The following is a 19,994-nucleotide window of genomic DNA, read 5'->3' as shown; positions in this document are numbered from 1 at the left end:
AAGATAACGCGACTCCGCCCATCAAGTCACATGGTGCGGAAGTCGATTCTTAAGAAGAGAAGTAAACTAAAACTAAAAAACGGACTCTTCCATGTTGGAAGTGAAGAGTCTATTATCCAAAAGTATGGTACATACATCAAGTATTGCAACGAGGGGAAAGTGTAAGTCACGAAAACACTGTGCACACAAGAAATAAGAATGAGGAGAGAAAATGTGAGTTAGAGATTGCATAGTGTAAGAACCATCACAACTAGATACGTGACGGCAACCTGCTCTGACTGCGTCATTACCCTAAAACCCCACTGAGGGTAACAGTGTATTCTAGCCCAGCTGATGTAGGAGAAGTAAAGAGCACAACGTCAAAAGTTAAATCAGAAGCAGGCTTATAGTAAAGAATAGTGATTGAACAGTCAAAATCATAATTAACTGTAAGAAGGAACAGCGGACTCCCGTACAATCTAAACATTCTTATGCAGACTGAATCTAATTTACAGAAAGCATAGCAATTCATAGTGGTCATTAAGACCTCCTGGGCTGACTGTCCCCAGAAATTTTATCCAATATGTTTCTCTTCTCGCTAGAGAAGTGTTAAACTCCATTCCTGCTACTTTTTGAACCTTCTCCAGAATAGTGAACCGAAGTTGAGGTATAGTGTGTTTAGCTGCTACCCAATGTCTGGCTAAGGGAGAATGAGTGTTTTGATTTCTAATCCGACTCTTATGTTCCACTATACAAGTTTTTACAGCCCTAGTTGTTCTGCCGACATATACTAGCCCGCAGGGGCATTTTATCGCGTATCTGACGCCTTCAGTGGTACAATCTGCTTTGTATTTAAGCGGTATTCCTAACCCAGTGTGCGGATGCATAAATAAATTGCCCATGATGACGTTACCACATTGGCCGCAGTTGTAACACTTCATCATTCCCTTCTCTTTTGTTCTAGGGAGCGACTTCATGGGTTTTAGGAGTTCCCGTAGATTTTTTGTTCTTGTGTGTGCAAACAGTGGTGTACCATGAAATACTTCAGTAAAATCAGGTTCATTGGTAATTAATTCCCATCGGTTTCTAATGATAGTCTTTATTTGTGATGCTTGTGCCGAGTTCTTTATCACAAATACTTCACGCTTCATAGGAGTTTTGATTCTAGGAGTTAAAAGCTCTTCTTGTGTTTTCTGCGCGATGACATTATTGGCGTGGCTCAATATCTCTTCTGGATATCCTCGCTCCTTGTACTCTGTGATGTGTCTGGCAATCATTTCCTGGCATTGATTAGCATCAGAGGTAATCCTCTTCGTGCGCATCATCTGCGAAATGGGAAGATGTTTCTTCAAACTGTACGGATGAGCACTTGAAAACCACAAGGCGTTGTTAACATCGGTGGGTTTCCTGTACATTGATGTCTCAAGTCCTGCAGGAGTTCTCCTGATTTCAATGTCAAGAAAGTGTATGGTGTCCTTATCAATGACATGAGTGAATTTGATTCGAGGGTTACACATGTTTAATGTGCGGATGCTCTCTTCCAACTCTTCCCTGGTTCCTGTCCAGAGTACTAGAATGTCATCAATGTAACGGAGAAATAATGCTGCGTTGGTGTGCCAAATCGGATTGGATGCAATAAATTGTTCCTCGAAGTGGGACATAAAGGTGTTTGCATACGAAGGTGCTCCCGGAAAACCCATGGAGGTTCCGGTACGTTGGATGTAGAATTTTTCTTGCCAGTAATGTAGCTGTGGTATAGGGCAAAGTGTAACAGTTCCAAAAGAAATATACCTTTGTCATGATTGATATCCGAATATAGTAACCGCCATTCTACAGCTTCTAAACCTTCATCATGTGCAATTGAGGTGTACAATGCTACCACGTCAATGGTGCAGAGCCAAATGTCTTCCAGAAAAAGATGACGTATAGTTTCTAATTTCTTGAGGCAGTCAGTCGTGTCCTTCACATAGGATGTCCATGTCTGTACTAGTGGTTGTAAATGGTGATCTAAGTAATACCCCACTGGTTCGTGATCGAGCCACACCCGGCCACTATGGGACGAAATGGAGGTGACGTCCTGTGTTTATGCACCTTTGGTAGCATATATATGGTGGGAACCTTGGGTGTAGTGTTCAGAAAGAACTTCATCGTGTTTTCGTCTATGACTCCTGAGTCAAGCGCCTTGTGTACGAGGGTGCATAGAGCTCCCATTAACTCCATGGTAGGGTCAAGCTCCATGGGTATGTACGTGGTTTCATCTTGTACATGTTGGTTAACATTAGTGTTATAGAAGTCTGTGTCTAGTACTACAAGAGCTCCTCCTTTGTCAGCTGGAAGGAACGTGATTGAAGTGTCTTGTCTCAGTTTGTTAAGTGTCCTCCGCTCCTTGATAGTAAGATTCAAGTGTGTTGTAGAATCATATTTTATACTCTCAAGATCCTTCTTGACTAGCGTCTCGAATGTGCCCAATGTCTTATGAGAAGTGGGTGCTAGAAACTTGCTCTTAGGTCTGAACTTGCGTACAGAGACAACACTAAACATTTGCTACAACGCGAACTTTACTGGATTTACCATCTACAAGCCCTTCAACCTAAAGGACTTAATGATAGAATTGAACTCAGCTGTCACCTCTGAACACTGATAATTGTTGTCATTTGAAATGTGATCTCTCTTTGACCTGTGTTTTTGACAGAACTATCATGCACTCTATAATGTATTCCACGTGTATTCCATTAGGACCTTGGTCCTCTTGTTTTCTATTTTTTTTTCTCTCTTTCTTTCTGTCTTGTTCTAAAATATTACTTTCGATTTCTCCACTGAACTTGACATTTCCGTCTTCATACAGGTTGTTTATGATCCCCACACCTTTCCGATATTCTTTCCGTCACCTTTCACACTCCTAAGTCCCACTTCGATCTCCATTCCTCCTCGCGTCCGCATGTCCTTTTTCTATCTCGCTCTTCTCTTATGGGAACTAACGCGCACACTCGGCGTCTTCCGGGTTTCGGCACAGATTCACTCCTGCGATTCCATAGTTGCACCCGCCCGTTCTTGATGATGGGTAAGTCAAGAACTACCATTTTTCCTGCAATCCAGGTGGCGGTTTCTGTGTTTTCTTAAGAACACGATGCACACTACTCTTCGGCACAGCGATTTCCCCTCCAGCTTCACCAGGGTGATCATAGCACGTTCCCAAGAAAGCCCTTGGTTTTCTTTTCGTTTCCTTTCCGACCTAGATTTCATTATTTTCTTCAAACCTAATTCACTGGCCTTTTCACGAACTCCTGATCTCGACTTTCCAATTCACTTTTTTACACCAGTCACGTTCATATGAAGTCTCACTTGGGGTGTATTGACACTCCCATTGTTTCCTAGCTTGTCTTGTATACCTCTTCTTTTTGATGTTCCTGTACAGCAGTAATCTACAACATGTTTCATTGCTTTCTCTTTTTAGAAATATATCCCCCTGAAGAAGTGCTTATTTAGCACGAAATGCATTGGGGTTTCCATTTCACTTTATGGATATAAGTGTCAAGAATTGCTATGGATTTTTTCATTAGAAGTCTAACCATATGAAGAAATATGTGTTACCCATATCGGTTTTTGATCAACTTGAAATACTTTGATGAATAAAAAATTCACAAAACTTTGAATATCTTGTTACACATCTTCAGTTCACCTTTTGCGACGCACTCACAGTGCACTCAGAGTGCTCAGGGCAGTTCTTACCTGCTGTAAGACTCCTCGTTTTTTCCGTTACATTGATGACATTCTAGTACTCTGGACAGGAACCAGGGAAGAGTTGGAAGAGAGCATCCGCACATTAAACATGTGTAACCCTCGAATTAAATTCACTCATGTCATTGATAAGGACACAATACACTTTCTTGACATTGAAATCAGGAGAACTCCTGCAGGACTTGAGACATCAATGTACAGGAAACCCATCGATGTTAACAACGCCTTGTGGTTTTCAAGTGCTCATCCGTACAGTTTGAAGAAATATCTTCCCATTTCGCAGATGATGCGCACGAAGAGGATTACCTCTGATGCTAATCAATGCCAGGAACTGATTGCCAGACACATCACAGAGTACAAGGAGTGAGGATATCCAGAAGAGATATTGAGCCACGCCAATAATGTCATCGCGCAGAAAACACGAGAAGAGCTTTTAACTCCTAGAATCAAAACTCCTATGAAGCGTGAAGTATTTGTGATAAAGAACTCGGCACAAGCATCACAAATAAAGACTATCATTAGAAACCGATGGGAATTAATTACCAATGAACCTGATTTTACTGAAGTATTTCATGGTACACCACTGTTTGCACACACAAGAACAAAAAATCTACGGGAACTCCTAAAACCCATGAAGTCGCTCCCTAGAACAAAAGAGAAGGGAATGATGAAGTGTTACAACTGCGGCCAATGTGGTAACGTCATCATGGGCAATTTATTCATGCATCCGCACACTGGGTTAGGAATACCGCTTAAATACAAAGCCGATTGTACCACTGAAGGCGTCAGATACGCGATAAAATGCCCCTGCGGGCTAGTATATGTCGGCAGAACAACTAGGGCTGTAAAAACTCGTATAGTGGAACATAAGAGTCGGATTAGAAATCAAAACACTCATTCTCCCTTAGCCAGACATTGCATAGCAGCTAAACACACTATACCTCAACTTCGGTTCACTATTCTGGAGAAGGTTCAAAAAGTAGCAGGAATGGAGTTTAACACTTCTCTAGCGAGAAGAGAAACATATTGGATACAATTTCTGGGGACAGTCAGCCCAGGAGGTCTTAATGACCACTATGAATTGCTATGCTTTCTGTAAATTAGATCCAGTCTGCATAAGAATGTTTAGATTGTACGGGAGTACGCTGTTCCTTCTTACAGTTAATTATGATTTTGACTGTTCAGTCACTATTCTTTACTATAAGCCTGCTTCTGATTTAACTTTAGACATTGTGCTCTTTACTTCTCCTACATCAGCTGGGCTATAATACACTGTTGCCCCCAGTGGGGTTTTAGGGTAATGACGCAGTCAGAGCAGGTTGCCGTCACGTATCTAGTTGTGATGGTTCTTACACTATGCAATCTCTAACTCACATTTTCTCTCCTCATTCTTATTTCTTGTGTGCACAGTGTTTTCGTGACTTACACTTTCCCCTCGTTGCAATACTTGATGTATGTACCATACTTTTGGATAATAGACTCTTCACTTCCAACATGGAGACATCAGAGTCCGTTTTTTAGTTTTAGTTTACTTCTCTTCTTAAGAATCGACTTCCGCACCATGTGACTTGATGGGCGGAGTCGCGTTCTCTTTGGATGAATGGCGCCGTTGCAGTGAGGCTGGTGAGTTTGGACTCTCACTGATATCATAGAGATTGCACTAGTTCGTATCTCAGCTTGACTAACGGAAACTTAATCTGTTTCCAGATAGCAGTCGACCACTTTGATGAGAAGCATGACTTTTCCCCGTGAGGGTAAGTCCCGTTCACAAGCACTTGGGTAGTGTTGGTCTCTCGACGGCGCAGTCATTAATATGAACTGCACTTGTTCTTATCTGTGCAGGCTTGTTCACTGTTGTGCCAGAGGTCCGCTTCCTTTAACCCTTTAGTAGTAGCTTCGGCCGAGTTACCCAAACACGAGAGGGTAAGTCTCGTTTATAAACACCTTGGTAACGTTGGTTGCTTGATGATGCAGACATTATTATGAACTACGCTTATGTCCTTATTACTGCAGGCTGTTTACGGTTTTGCCAAAGGTCCGCTCCTGTTAATTCCTGAACAGCAATTTCGGCCAAGTTCCCCACTGGGAACCCGGATTGGTGAGACATTTTGCCCTCAGTTACGTCTTTCTCTATGTGAGCACAGACGCTTTTGTAGTGTGGGGCCAATTGGTCGGCATGACCTTACACACCAATTGGTCTGCATGACCTTACACACCAGCAAACAGGACAGATTCTCTATAGAAGGGCAGCTTCATGTGTATCGCATGTTACATATATACACTGGTAACACACATGTATATCTCTTTTTCTCTAGCATTAACTAGAGGATTTTCACTTACGAGCCATTGGGTACTTTCTTCTATTTCTTATTGGTTCCTTTTCTATCCTTCGGGTGAGGACTGGTTCAGCGTTACTCCCCAGTCCCGTTTCCCCTTATGCTCGCATGTATATTTATAATATATGAATGACATGTGTTCACAAAATGTGTATTATTGTTGCCTCGTAGGTCCTGCTACGTCGTACCTCAGAACACAGTGACCACGAAAGTGTTTTGAAATATTGTTATCACATTACTCTTTGGTTTATTTGGATACTTCCCCTGATGAAGGGTTCTGCATGAACCCGAAATGCATTGGGAAACAATTTTTGAAATTGAAATATATGTGCTTTAAACATATATTTGATAACCAGAATGTTTTGTTTACAGTTAATAAGTCTCTGAAACCTTCAACACATGTATAAACACAGATTGCATGTAGATGTATGAATATTGAGATAAGGCATTATTGTTATTCTTATGATGAAATCATAAAACAGAAATAAACCACTGGTTTAAATTTGAATATAAAAAAAAGTTTACTGTTTGAATAATTTGGTGAGGCCTTATGGCCCCTTAAAGTTGTGCCTTTGACAGACCAGTGTGGTATCTAGGCATATCACACTGACTATTAAAAGTAACTTAAAAAGTAATCTAAAAAGTATTCTGAACAGTAATTTCGATATTTTTACTTACCAGTATTAATCCAAAGTGCATTTGAACCTGCATTCGATTGTAAACACTGCATAAGATTTTTCAAAGCATTTATTTCACTTACCTGGGCCAGGCTTGGCTTGTTTTTAAAAAATAAAATAACTTAAGAATATTTGTATACAAACAAAATTGGTCTGAGTTCAGTCTTTGAGTGTGTGACATCATTTGCTGATTGAGTGTGTACAACAAATGCTTAACACTACCCTCTGATAAATTCTTAGTGCTCACCCACACTACCACAAATAGAGAATAAGGTGCTATCTACTTTTACCTCGGCCTACCTTTGGAGTTCCACTGGACTCTGTGCACACTATACCTCATTTTGGTATAGTATATACAGAGCCAGCTTCCAACACAGGACGCTCATCAGGGTATGTTTCCCAAACACAGACTTTCATAGCTGATTATCCTTATCGACCCTGTTCCCATGTCATGATTTTGTAGAATCTGAGATGTTTTAGGTGCGTGCCTCATTTGTAACAGTTGAAGAGATTATACACATTTTTCAAAGACTACTTAGCAGCCTGTCGGGCAGTCCATGTCCACCCCACTTCTGCCACCATCTCTGCTACCACCTCCAGCACATCCTAAGCCATCTCCACCTGACCAACCTCCAAATAAGGGCATGCACCATCCACTACTAAGGATTTCGGAGCCGAGGAGGCTTCCATTCAACCTATTCAGAAGTAAAAAGAGAAGGGCGATGAAGATGCTGAAGAGTGGGAAAATTAAGTCATACCTAATGGAGATGGCAGTTCCGCCGTACACCCAGATTCTTCTTTGGAGGACATAGTCTATTTCCATGCACAGATTGGAAAAGGTGGGCAAAAAAATCAACCTTCCAAAGAGCACTGTGGAGCAGCAGTTGCTTCCTATATGAATTTAAAGAACAACCACGTAAAGAGAGAGAGAGGCTCTACCTATACTAGATTTTGTCCAATGCTCAGTGTGCTACTGTAACCCACCTACGGCAGACTGACAAGCCCCAGCTAGGGCGAAACCGGTCTTAGGTTGCTTCTGTTCCAGTTCAGAAAGGACCTGGCTTGGTGGTTCGGGCTAGAGTGGTCCTATTGCTGCAGTATCAAGGCTGATTTGCATATGGCTGGGTCTAATCTGAGTGGCATATCGGCAAAAAAAACTATGGACTGGGATGTGGCCCAAAGTAATTGCCAGTAGCTGAAATTAATTCAAGCATCTCACCCATCACTTTGTTTTGTAGCTGTCAGTACTGTTGTGATTCAAACATGTGCATATATGAAAGATTCAATGCTTAGAAATGAGTTACTTACATGTAACTCCAGTTCTCCAGTGTTGATCTCTTTCATATATTCTCACATGCGACCCTCCCTTCTTCTCGGTACTTCCACCTCATTGTCTGAAGTCCAGGTTGCTTCAAATTAAGTGGATGTACTACTAAACAAACCCTTTTGTTGAGGTCAATAGGCATTTTTAGACTATTTCCGGCTATTTAAGGTTGCAGAGAATTCCCAGCCTGGCGAATCGGAGTGATTCATGCAAAGATACCATTGCTGGGGAACTGGAGTTACAGGTAAGCAACTACTTTCTTTCTCATTGCAACCACTTTCCTCCACGGGGTAATTGAGCTGCAAGTAGTAACAAAGGAGGAGATACTTCTCCAGGTGCACAAAGGTTGGAGTGGTCATCAGACTACACCCTTGATTACTGCCAAAGGTCCTCTCACTTTTCCATTTCATTCAGACTATAGAGTGTCCTTCTTTTTCCTTCAAGCACAGTTGGTTGTGTATTGGGATCTTACAAACTTTGGATGTCAAAAGAGCATGCATGGATGTTAAAAAAAATTGTTCAGAAAGGCCAAGTAGCATTTGACCAGCCTCGCCTGGGTTAGCCCAATTTCATTTTAGGGCTTGTCAAATGGTTTGAAAGCAAACACTACAATCTGTGTCTATGGTACATTCAGCTCCGCTAAAACACCCACTGTTATTTTCCTAGGCAACATCTCATTCAAGTATGTCTGTAAAGCTGTGATATGGTGTAATATCCACACATTCCCCAAACAGTACAACCAAACCCGAAGCCCAAGTTGGACAAATTGTACTTAAACTATGTTTCAAATGTCTTCCATCGCTGCTTGCAAGACACTGCCTTAAGAGTAGGGGTACTACTTTTCAATCTATGCACAGCATGTTATCTACAGCACCACATGCTGCCAACACAAAATATTACCTAACTATAACAATCAGTTTGCAACTTGTAGTTCTGTAGATTCACGTGCACTCCCATCTCTCCAACTGTGAGCTCATGCTTTGACGTTTAACAATCACCATCGTATTAAACACATACTCATCAACCAGTGCATTTTGTAGCTTCAAATCAATCCATATAAACGCTCTTACCCACAGGGTGAAAAGTATAATGTGGAGCCTTTGTCGTGGTGCATTGTGGGGTTCAGGGGTGGTATCACAAGTCACCTTGAAAATGAAACCTAACAATTTGCAATGTCTGCGACGAACACAAGATGAGCAGAGTGTGCACAGCATCTGACTCTGCTGCACTACATGCCATTGCTATACATGTTTTCTTTTCTATTTCGTACTATTTAATTATTTTCCATTGTTATCTTTTTCATCGTTTCCCTTTCTACAGCTTACTAGTGGGCTACTTTATACACCACATCATTACAATTATTTGTTAAAACTATAGTTGTACCCCTAATCCCATACCCCACGCTCCGAATCCTTTTTAAATCATGTACATTAAACTTACACAGTTGCTTAGTATTAACCAAGGGATTCTGTTATTTCCAGGTGGATATGATGGGCACAACTTCCTGGACAGCGTGGAATGCTATGACCCGGCAAGTGACACATGGACCGAAGTGACACACATGACTTCTGGCCGTAGCGGTGTGGGTGTGGCCATCACCATGGAACCATGCCGTAAACAAACTGATGCCCCTCGCTCTTGCTGTCTTTAGAAGAATCAGACAATTCCCAGCTCAATTTTGCTTGTGTTCGGGAGGAAATAAAAAAAAAAAACATACAAATATGAAAAATATGACTCAACGAATCGGATAGAGTTCAGTGTTAAAAAGACATTTAACAACAGCAGCCAGCGTTGGACACACTGTATGCCGGCAGTCCAGTCGCCTTTTTTTCCTTTTTTGTCATTTCTAAATATTTCTTACTGATGACTGTGGTTTGTGTCGAATAAAAGAAAAAGTGCCACGATTTACTGAATAAAAGTAGGGCCTTTACCTTCTCAGAGGCAGTAGTTGTGATGGTCAGTACATAGTATGGCAGCTATCTTGTTTGGGGATAACACTGAGGTTATTTTTCCCTGTAAGGTGGTATATCTTGGTTTTCATGAAGGCAGATGGTACTCTTAAGGTATACCACAAGCCCAGAGGTATTGGTAAATGTGGTGAATGAATTCTCAGGTAATCTTGGATTTGTCTGAATGCACAAACTAGATTCCCCATCCCTCTCACAGGCTTCTTTCGTACTTCATCAGAGTCAAAGCGATTGTTAAGCAAATCCCCATTTTGCCTTCGAAATCACCCTGAGCCCTCAGCAGTACATCATTAGTCTGGCTTTTTGAAGGGAAAACTGTTTTTGTGACTAGGAGAGTAGAATGTTGCCCAAATCGTTTGTGGTCCGCAGCAAGGCTCTAGTGTGAATGTTGCAATATCAAAGCTCCCAGAGCCCTTTTGTTTTTCAAAATTAGCAATTAGTTAACCCAGAAATTGTTGTAACACAACCATGTGGGATTAACTTCGTTGGTAAGCAATGCATATTGATGTTATGAAACCTTAACGCATACAGCAATATTGAAATGTGCCTGCAGAATTCATGCAAGCAAATTTGAAACCAATACAATAATGACACAAAGAGCATCAAATGAATTCCTCCTTATGTAAACTGTGTTCTTCCATTGAACACCCTCCAACATCTCTAAAAAGGTGAACAGCCTGACACCTCTTCCCCCTCTCTCTCAAGCTCTTAACCCACTTAGAGGAAGAGTGTAGGGTTTTGGGCTGAAGATCTTAGAGAGATATATAGAGAGGTTACTGCAAATTACCTGAAATCTTAAAGCTAAGGCCACATTTATCAAAATGTCATGCAGCAAGCTACCTTGCTGCTCTGCATGAAACGGCACGAATGCACCGTATTTAACATTCAACAGCACATTCCTGGCCTTTCCTTGTGCTAGAGCACAAACTGCTGCCTAGCACCAATACAGGCACCCTGTGTTGCAAACAGGATTGTTTTGTGCAGGAAGGGAATCATTCCTGCACCAAAACAATCTTCTGAGGCATTTTCCTCTTCATATGTGTGCTGCACGTATGTGTGCCCCACCCACCCACAATCATGAAAAACTGTGGTGGAAACAAATGTTGTAAATCTTTTAAGAAAGACAGGTGATTTATATAAAATTAGGTTGATCTGTCTATTGTTAACATGCAGAAAGAGCAGACAAATAAGCCTTAGCCATGCCCAAAGCAAATCCGTGCTGGGGCAGGGATAATACAAACAACAACACTTCAGACAACTTGGCTTGAAGTAGGTCAGTCGGGCGGGTGCTGAACCAAACATTTGTTTTATTGGCTGGCACATAACAATTTCGTCTTCTCGTCACCAATATGACATCAAAGTCTTCAGAAGGGAGGTTGAAAGCAGTCAACTGCTTCTGCTTCATCTCCAATCACGGAGATGTAAATTGTGCAGAACCTTGTCCTGCTGCTGGAACAAAAGGTCCTTCAGAAGTAGCGGCTTGATTCAAGGACAGATGCTCTTGCCCCGGAGTTCCGGGTACCACACTCCTGGCCAATCAGGTGCTACTAGGATGATTTGGGCCTGGTCGTGCTAATCTTCAGTACTCTGGGCAGAAGAGGTAGCAGTGGTAACACATACATGGGTCCTGAGTTCTTTATGCCGAATGTGTCTCAGAAAGAGAGCCATTGCAGGAACTCTAGCGCACAAAAGTGCTGAATATGCACATTCCAAGCGGTAGCAGACAGAGTCAAAGCTATTTCCAAACTTGGAAGATGTTCTCTGCAACCTTCAGGGTGTAACTGGCTTTCGTCGTCTGCTAGGCATCAGAGAATCCGTTTGTCTTTCCTGGCATTTAAACATCCTGCTAGGTGGTGTGCCACCAGGAAAATCCCTTGACGGCCCAGTCACTTTCAGAGGCCAAGGGTGTTGAGTTAACAATTCGGGTTGCCTGGTGCAAGATGATGGCACCAAGCTATTTGCCTATTTACTGGAGGCCCAGAGCATGTCATTGTTCATGGACCTAAAAAAGTATCTGGTAGAGCCTCATTGAAAGTCAATAGAGATTCCGTGTGTCTGATCAGGGTGACAGCCTTCTGTAAGCAAATTCATTTTTATCTCTCATGTGACAACTAAAGGTTAAGATTGTTATTTTACTCTTTGCATAACAGCCGCAAAGTAGCACTTTTTTCTGTAGCAGGGCCAAGGGGGTGCGGGTGTCCTAACTGGTGTAGAAGTAGGTGTCTAGACCACTGGCATCTTGCAGTTCTTCATACCAATTTTTCTTTGTGTACTGAGGAGTAAACGGATCCTCCAGGTCAAAATAATCATTGAGTCTTTTCTGAAAATATAATGACGTTCTTGGCTACTGTCGAAAGGCAAAATACCGGACTCCTGTGGGTTTCCAAAAGGTTGCAGCCCAGTGGGATCAGGGTGCGGCCTTGGTCCTGAAGAGTTTTGTTCAGAATCAGAGAGTAGGATTGGTTTTTCCTCTTCCTTCGTTTAAGGCGGCATCGGTACTAATGGTGATTGAAAGCAACCGGAGTAGGCCATGGAAGAAAAACTGAAGTCCACACCAAAGCAGGTGCGGAACTTGAACTGTGTTCGGAGGGTCCAGATGGTGATCAGTGTGAATCTGCTGGCAGAAGTCCAAATTTAAAGTCTTTGTGAATCATAGGGTCCCAAATTCATCCATATGGTTCCAAAAACATGATTTCGCAGAGTCATATGCTGAGTCACAAATGGTCCTTGGACTTGAAGCTTTATCCGGTCCAGGTTCAGAATTGGCTCCAGTCGAGATTGGGAGTGAGACTTCGAGGCATGTTGATACCCTCTCACCTTTTCTGGAGTTCAAGAGTGGTGGGAAGGGGCAGATTTCAACTTGGATTTCTGGTGTTTCTTTTTTGACAGAGCCAATGACTTCAACCATTATGAATATCTCCCCGGGAGACAATTTTCTGAACTGAACCTTTCTTTTGACTTCAACCAGTCATGGTGTGAAGTCTTTCGGTGGTTGGGGATGTAGAGTTCTGCATTGTGCTCCTTTATGGCCTTTGGGTTCCCCTTGGTGCAGTTGTTGCAGGCCCTGGAGTTGTGTTCTAACACCAAGCACCAAAGGTAAACCACGCTGGGATCTGTCACAGACATCTGTTTGCCACAGTTTATACAAAGATCTGATTCCTGTGGTTTTGGGGAGGTGACATTTCTCTTGCACATTAGGAGTGGAGTGGTGTGGCTCACTGGTTAGAGGCGGCAGACCCGTAAGCAGAGAACGGCCCGGGACCAGGGTTCAATTCCCGACGCGGCAGGGTCGTGGACCAGGGTCAAACGGACTCGATAATTCTCGCCTCGGTGCCTACTCTAACCAGGGAACACACTTGGCAACTCTGGGCATTAAGCTTGCCTCATCTCTACAACTGCCCCCCACAGACACCGGGGATGCCTGGTCTCACCTTGGAGATACCCAGAAAGGGACCATCTCACAGGGAAAACCAGGACGGGTTCCTCAGCGGTCTTCAGCGCCAGGATACTCCGATGGAGTCACAGCGCGCTTTACAAGTACACCCACATTTACATTTAGGTAAAAAGGAACAAATATGGGGAAAATAGTGTCTAGACAGAGATAAAAAAACAAGTCTAAATCTGCATCATGAAGACCTGGAAAGAAAGAAACTGACTTCTGCACACATGGGTGGTGCTTACATGTATGTGTCTCTGCTCATAATCGGGATTTATGAAGTGCAACTAATCACCCAAAAAGGTATCCAGGTGCTTGCAGGCCCTGGAGGCTTATTCGAAAAGCCAGATCTTGAGGGCCATTCTGATTTCTGGTGCGAGGGGAGGCTGTTCCAGCTCTTTGCTGGAATGTGGGAGAAGGAGCATCCTCCACATCTGCTTTGTTAGAAAGTGAGGCTAAATGTAGTCTTTTGGATGGTTGGTGGAAGTTCAGGCAGTGGTTAATGCAGGCGGGCCCTTTGTTGTTAAGAGCCTTGTGTGCATGGGACACCAGCTCGAATTGCGATCTCTTTTGTACGGGGAGTCAGGGGAGTTTATTGAGGTGGGGAGTGATGTGGGTTTGTCGGGGAAAACAGAGGGTGAGTCTGGCGTTCTGTATGGTCTGAAGTCTCTGTAGGTGGTGTGCTGTGATTCCTACTTAGAGATCATTGCTGTACACCAGTCAGCTGGTGATGAGGGCTTGTGTCCCGGTGTGTCTCGAGTGTAGAGATAGCCACTGGAAGATCTTGCGAAGCATGCACAGAGTGAGGAAGCTGGCGGAGGAGACTAGGTTGATCTGTGATTTCATGGTGAGCTTGTTGTCCGTTATGATTCTGGCGTGGTTGGAGGCAGTGGGTGCAGGTCCTAGGTCTGATGTCTACCAGGAGTGTTCCATGTGTTGCTGCTGTTGGCAAAGATCAGTACTTCTGTCTTCAGCTGCAGGCAGTTATTCTTCATCCGGTCAGCGATGTTTGTCATGCATCTGTGGAAGTTAGTTCTGGTGATGGTGGGGTGGTCAGTGAGTGAGAGTATGGGTTGGGTGTCTGCATAGGAAACTATTTCTGATGAATACATCGGTCTGTGGATTCCTCACCTTTTGAATTACCCCGATGCGCAGCATTCCACAGAAACTTTCCTCCATAGCTCTCCCATGTCGATGAGGACCTCACAATGTAGTGGCTCAAAACATGACTCTGTGTGATGTCATCGGAGCCTTAAGAGGACCTAGTCTGCGTGCTGATGTCAGTTTCCTTTTTTTTCCCCAATGCCGTCGATGCAACATTTGTTTCCCAGGCTCTCCATTTCTGGTAGATTTCTTCGGTATCTGTTGCTGCAACTTTGTAGCTATAGAAGATGTCTCCTCCAAGAAAGTCCGGTTTTAAGCCCTGTATGGAATGTAGTGGTCAAATATCTATTACTGGCCCACATGAGGATTGCCTATGGTGCTTGCCATCGGACCCCAATGTTGAGGCTTGTGCATCATGTATACAGATGAACATAAAGGCCTTAAAAGAAAGGGAGGCTAAGTTATTTATGGCCAGGGCCAAGAAGCATAAGAGGGGTTGTCAGATCTTGACCTCGTTCAAAGTTACTGTCTACCCATACTTCAGGATCTTACAAGAGGAAGCATAACAAGAAGCATCACCATAGGTCCTGGTATCGTTCATCTAAAGGCGAGGCTCCGAAGTTGGTGTATCCGACTCTAAGACCTCGGCATAGGGATGAAATATCTCGAACTGCGAGAATGTCACCGGCTCCAGGATCTAACACTCCAGCTCTGAAGCCTGTGACTCCACCTCCAGTACTGGGACCGAGGACTCTGTCTCCACAACTGAAGTCAGATTTGATGGTCCCTCGTACAGCGCCAGAGCACTCAAACCAGGCTATGGTCCACCCACCTGTATTAATGCTATGTTTAGCATTTTCCCAAAAGCTGCCACTTCCTCTGGTTGGCCTGCGGGACCCATGGGTCTGCTTGTTAATTCACTTGGAGGTTTCCCATCTCACTTCCAGCAGGCTCCTTTTTTGCTGTTTATGCCTATGTCTCCTTTGGCCTGGCCTTATCTGGGGCAGAGACTGCCAACTTCTTAGCCATTTCAGGAATGGTGTGATCCTTTATTGAATGAACCATCTCCGGCACCTCTCGATCCAAAGCGGCGCTGGTTCATCCACAACCGGCTCCACCAGCTCGACTGTTGGCTTGTCCTGTGATGCCTGTGCTATCTGGGTGATTCCGAGAATCAGATCCTCTAGGGAGGCTCAGAGGTTGTTGGAAGAGGAAAAGTATTGTGAAGATCATGAAGGTGCTGAGGAAGGTGAAATGATGGATTTGGATCCTCATTTCGAAGACCTGGAGGAAGCGAGTGGATTGGATAACTCGCCTGAGTAGGATTTAGTGTCGCCTAGGGTTTGCCACCTCCAGAAGGAGAAACATCCTTTACAACGCAACTTTTACCACGCAACTTTTACAACGCAAACCATTACAACGCATTGCGCTGGGGGGCACTCTAGGATAGGGAATACGTTTAGTTTACTATCCAACAACTTCCCTAGTGTCCACGGGGACTGGAGTTGGAAAAGTAAATTAAATTATTCACTATCCAGCACCCCAAAGCGCTATGTGTTGTAAAGGTTTTCGTTGTAAAAACCGTGTTGTAAAGGCACGCGTGGTAAAAGCATGCGTTGTAAAAGCATGCGTTGTAATGTCATACATCCCTCCAGAAGTGACGTCTTATCATGCAGTGATAAGAAAGGCTGCAGAATTATTTGACTTGCCTCTTCCTTCTGCCGAATTGAAGTCTAATATCCTTACTAAGGTACCTCATTCGTCAGCCTCTTCAGAGCCATGATTGCCATTCAGTGAGGCTTTACCAGAGCCTAACTTTGAGATCTAGCAAAAACTTATGACCTGTGCTGCGGTTTTTAGGTCAATGCCCATAAGATATAAAGCAGCTCCTGGAGACCCAATGTTTTTGTCATCTCACCCTTCGTTCGAGAGTCTAGGGATTCAGGCTTCCTGTGCCTCCAAGTTGTCAACGGACTCTTTCCCTAACACGCCTGCAGATAGGCAGTCAAAAAGGATTGGGGCCGTCGGCCAATAAGATCTTTTCTTCAGGGAGTATGGACCTTAAGTCTACTAATGCGACTTGTCTGTTGGGGTGTTATGTTCATGCCTTAATGGACTCAGCGAAGGAGGGCATCCCAAAGTTGCCAACTGATCTTCACGATCATTTTTCTGAACTGTTATTGGATGCTCAGGTGGCTGCCCACTAGAGTATACAATCGGGGCTGGAAACTGGGGGCTCAGTGGCAAGAGCCATGGGTTCTTCTGTGGCTACTATATGTCATGCCTGGTTGAGGGGCATCTGGCTTTTCTCCGGCTATCCAGGCTACTCTTTTGGATTTGCCATTCGATGGGTCTTGTTTGTTTGGAGCCAAGGCTGACTGTGTTTCAACGATTTAAGGACAGAATGGCAACTGCGAGATCCTTGGGACTCAGACACAACCTAAGGACTATAGGCAATTTTTCAGGTTTCGAGCAACCTGTCCTTTTGTGGAAGAAGTTGGCGGTAGCAGTGGCAGTGCTCAAATCGACCTACAGGGGACGGGCCAGAGGTAGTCTCTAGGGTTCTGCCCTTCAGCATGTCTCATTGTGTTCCTCTCCAGCTGTTGATGCAGGAAAGCTTATCTAGCTCCACCATCTTAGAGCATGCTTTCCCCGGGGGATAGGTGACTTATTTTCTGCCTTTCTGAAGGTCTGACGCTACAGAACTCTGGGTTTTAGATAGCGTGGGGAATAGGTATCTGCTTAATTTTCCTCCTCGACAAGGCCTTTGCTTGAAAGAGCATTTTCTGCTTCTCCAGCAGGAGGTCCAATCACTGCTTAAAAGGGTGAAAAATAGTTGGTTCCAGAGCAGGAACGGGGTCCGCGGTGCTATTCCAGGTACTTTCTGATTCCCAGAAAGGATGGACAGTTACCGACAATCCTCAACATCAAGATTTTGAATTTCTACCTCAAACAGAAAAAATTCAAAATGTTGACCCGGTCACAGGTTCTCCTTGCGCTGGATATGGAAAGCTGGATGGTGTCGCTTGATTTACAGGATGTCCATTCTGTAGTCACATTGGCAGTACCTCCGTTTTCCGGTGGGGTCTCAACATAATCAGTTTACAGTCCTTCCGTTCAGTCTTACTTCCGCACCTCGGGTCTTCACAAAGGTGATTGCGGCGGTAGCAGCACATCTCAGAAGGTCGGGGATTCCAGTGTTCCTGTATCTAGATGAATGGCTGCTCAAAGCTAAATCACCGGAGATGTTGCGCCATTTGCAGTTGACACTTTTGAGAAGTCAGTCAAAATCTCCATAGACACTGTGGTGGATCTGCAATGATGGAGTGTTTCATTCAACCTGTCCCAAAGGAAACCATTTAACCCTCCTACTCTGGTGGCCACAGTTATAACACATGCCTCCACTATAGATTGGGGCGCTTACCTGAACACTCTGAAGGTAATAGGTCTTTGATAGCTAAAGGAAAGGTTGTTGCACATCAATGTTTTGAAATTGCTGGTGATGCTCTCAAGACCTTCCTCCCTTATGGGTCAGTCAGTTCAGGTCTTAACCAACAACACTACCGCAATGTGGTGTTTCAACAAACTGGGAGGAGTAGGGTTGTATCTTTTCTGCAGAGAAGCTATGTGACTTTGGTCCTGGGCTCAGTACCATCAGATTTGCGTCATTTCAAATCACTTGGCCAGAGTTCTGAATGTACGTGCAGACTGTCTCAGTTGGTAGTATTCAGACGATCATGAGTGGTGTCTCCATACGGATGTGGCACTTCTCGTACGTGGGGGTTTCCTCAGCTGGACCATGATACCGCGCACTGCAATCTCTAGTATCCAATGCAGGAAGTGTTATATTAGTAGCCCTAGATTTGCCAAGAAGGGTGTTGTACTCGTATCTTCTTTACCTCTATTTGTGCCCTCCGCTCAGTCTTCCTCTCAGAGTAGACCTCCTCTCACAATCACAGGGGCAGATTATACATTCCAAACCTTCAGAGCCTGCACCTTCATCATTGGAAGTTGAACAGGGCAACCAGAGTTCTTTTTCTCTTTCTCCTGATGAGGTGGACCTCTGCCTTGTCTGCATTTCTTCTTTGTCAGATCAGCCTTAACTTTTTAAATCCCCTATAGTTTTAAGATGTATAAGGGCCTCAGTAATAGCTTTCCGCCCACTATATTCTGCCTCAGTGGGATCTTACTCTTATGAAAAGATTTTAATGGGTTTGCCTTTTGAAACCTTGCATAGTTGCCTGTTAAAGTTTCTTGCTCCAAGCCTCCCTTCACATCATTCCATGCGTTAAAGATGTTATTGGGACCAGAGCTGCTTTCCTCCCCAAGGTTGTGACTCCCTTCCATTTGGGTCAGTCCATTACTGTGCCTACTTCCTACCCTCCCCCACTTCCATCTAAGGAGCAGGAGATACTTCGGACCTCATTTATGAGGTTTTGCCACAGGGCAATGCCCTAAGGAATCTTGCTGCACTGCAGCATAACGAATGGGCAGGAATGTCCTGTGTCTATGAGATATGGCACATTACTGTCTTTTCCCCGGTGCCAGCGCAGAATTGGCTGTAATGCACTAACGCAGACACCCTTGAACCGTGGTGCAAGGGTGCTGCCGCATTGATTTTGTGCAGAAAGGAACACCTCCCTGCACAAATTCAACCAATTCAGGTGATTTCCTCTTTGTATGTGTTCCTCAGAATGCAGCACACATGGAAAAAGAAAAATCTAGTAGAAATAAAAACGTCTCTTCGGTGCGCCTCCCTAACGCCACCCCTTGGGTTGCGTTATATTTTGACACATTCCTAGGTTTACAATTTCTCATAAATCTGGGAATGCCTCAGATTCCATGGGTGTTACATGGGAACACACACAACACCACCCATGAAATGCCCCTTTCATGCAGTGTTCTGCGTGAAAGGGGCACATATTTACAAGGCCAAGAAAAGGCCCATAAAGTGGCTTTACGTGGCCTTGTGAATATGCTGCGACACACTGCCCAACCGGAACATCGAAAAAATGATATTCCGCTGGTGCAAAAGTGCTGCAAGGGGTCTCATAAATGAGGCCCCACATCGTTTGGACACCAAGAGGGCAGTGAGCTTCTACTTGGACAGAACCAGAGTTCAGACTGGATGACCAGCTATGCATCGGATCTGTGGGCAAGAGAAAGGGCAAGGCTGTCCACAAAAGAACTTTATCCAGATGGATAATCCTGTGCATCAAGAGTTTTTATGCCATGGCTAAGAAGGAGCCACCTGAAGGTATTCCTGCTTATTCTACCAGAGATAAACCATCTACTGATGTGGCTAGAGGTATCCCTGTAATTGCCATCTGCAAAGCAGCAACTTGGGCCTCCATCCACACTTTTGCACACCATTATTGCTTGGATACTGAAATGAGGGCGGATGGCCATTTTGCTCATTCTGTGTAACAGGAT

General features: G+C 44.0%; 1 protein-coding gene across 2 annotated transcripts in view; it reads left to right on the top strand.

The window, feature by feature from the left end:
- Positions 1 to 9,998, top strand: part of KEAP1 (kelch like ECH associated protein 1) — a 195,482-nt gene extending 185,484 nt beyond the window's left edge. For both annotated transcript variants that reach the window (XM_086959063.1, XM_086959064.1), the window contains exon 6: positions 9,536 to 9,998. In XM_086959063.1, coding sequence (XP_086815189.1) covers positions 9,536 to 9,705 — 170 coding nt within the window. In that variant the 3' untranslated portion in view covers positions 9,706 to 9,998. The remainder of the gene's footprint in view (positions 1 to 9,535) is intronic.
- Positions 9,999 to 19,994: the final 9,996 nt, after the last annotated feature.

The sequence above is a fragment of the Lissotriton vulgaris genome, chromosome 1_1, assembly GCF_964263255.1.
Source record: "Lissotriton vulgaris chromosome 1_1, aLisVul1.2, whole genome shotgun sequence".
Classification (NCBI taxonomy): Eukaryota; Metazoa; Chordata; class Amphibia; order Caudata; family Salamandridae; genus Lissotriton; species Lissotriton vulgaris.
The sequence above is the reverse complement of the archived record's forward strand: the minus strand, read 5'-3'. Positions and strand labels throughout refer to the sequence as shown.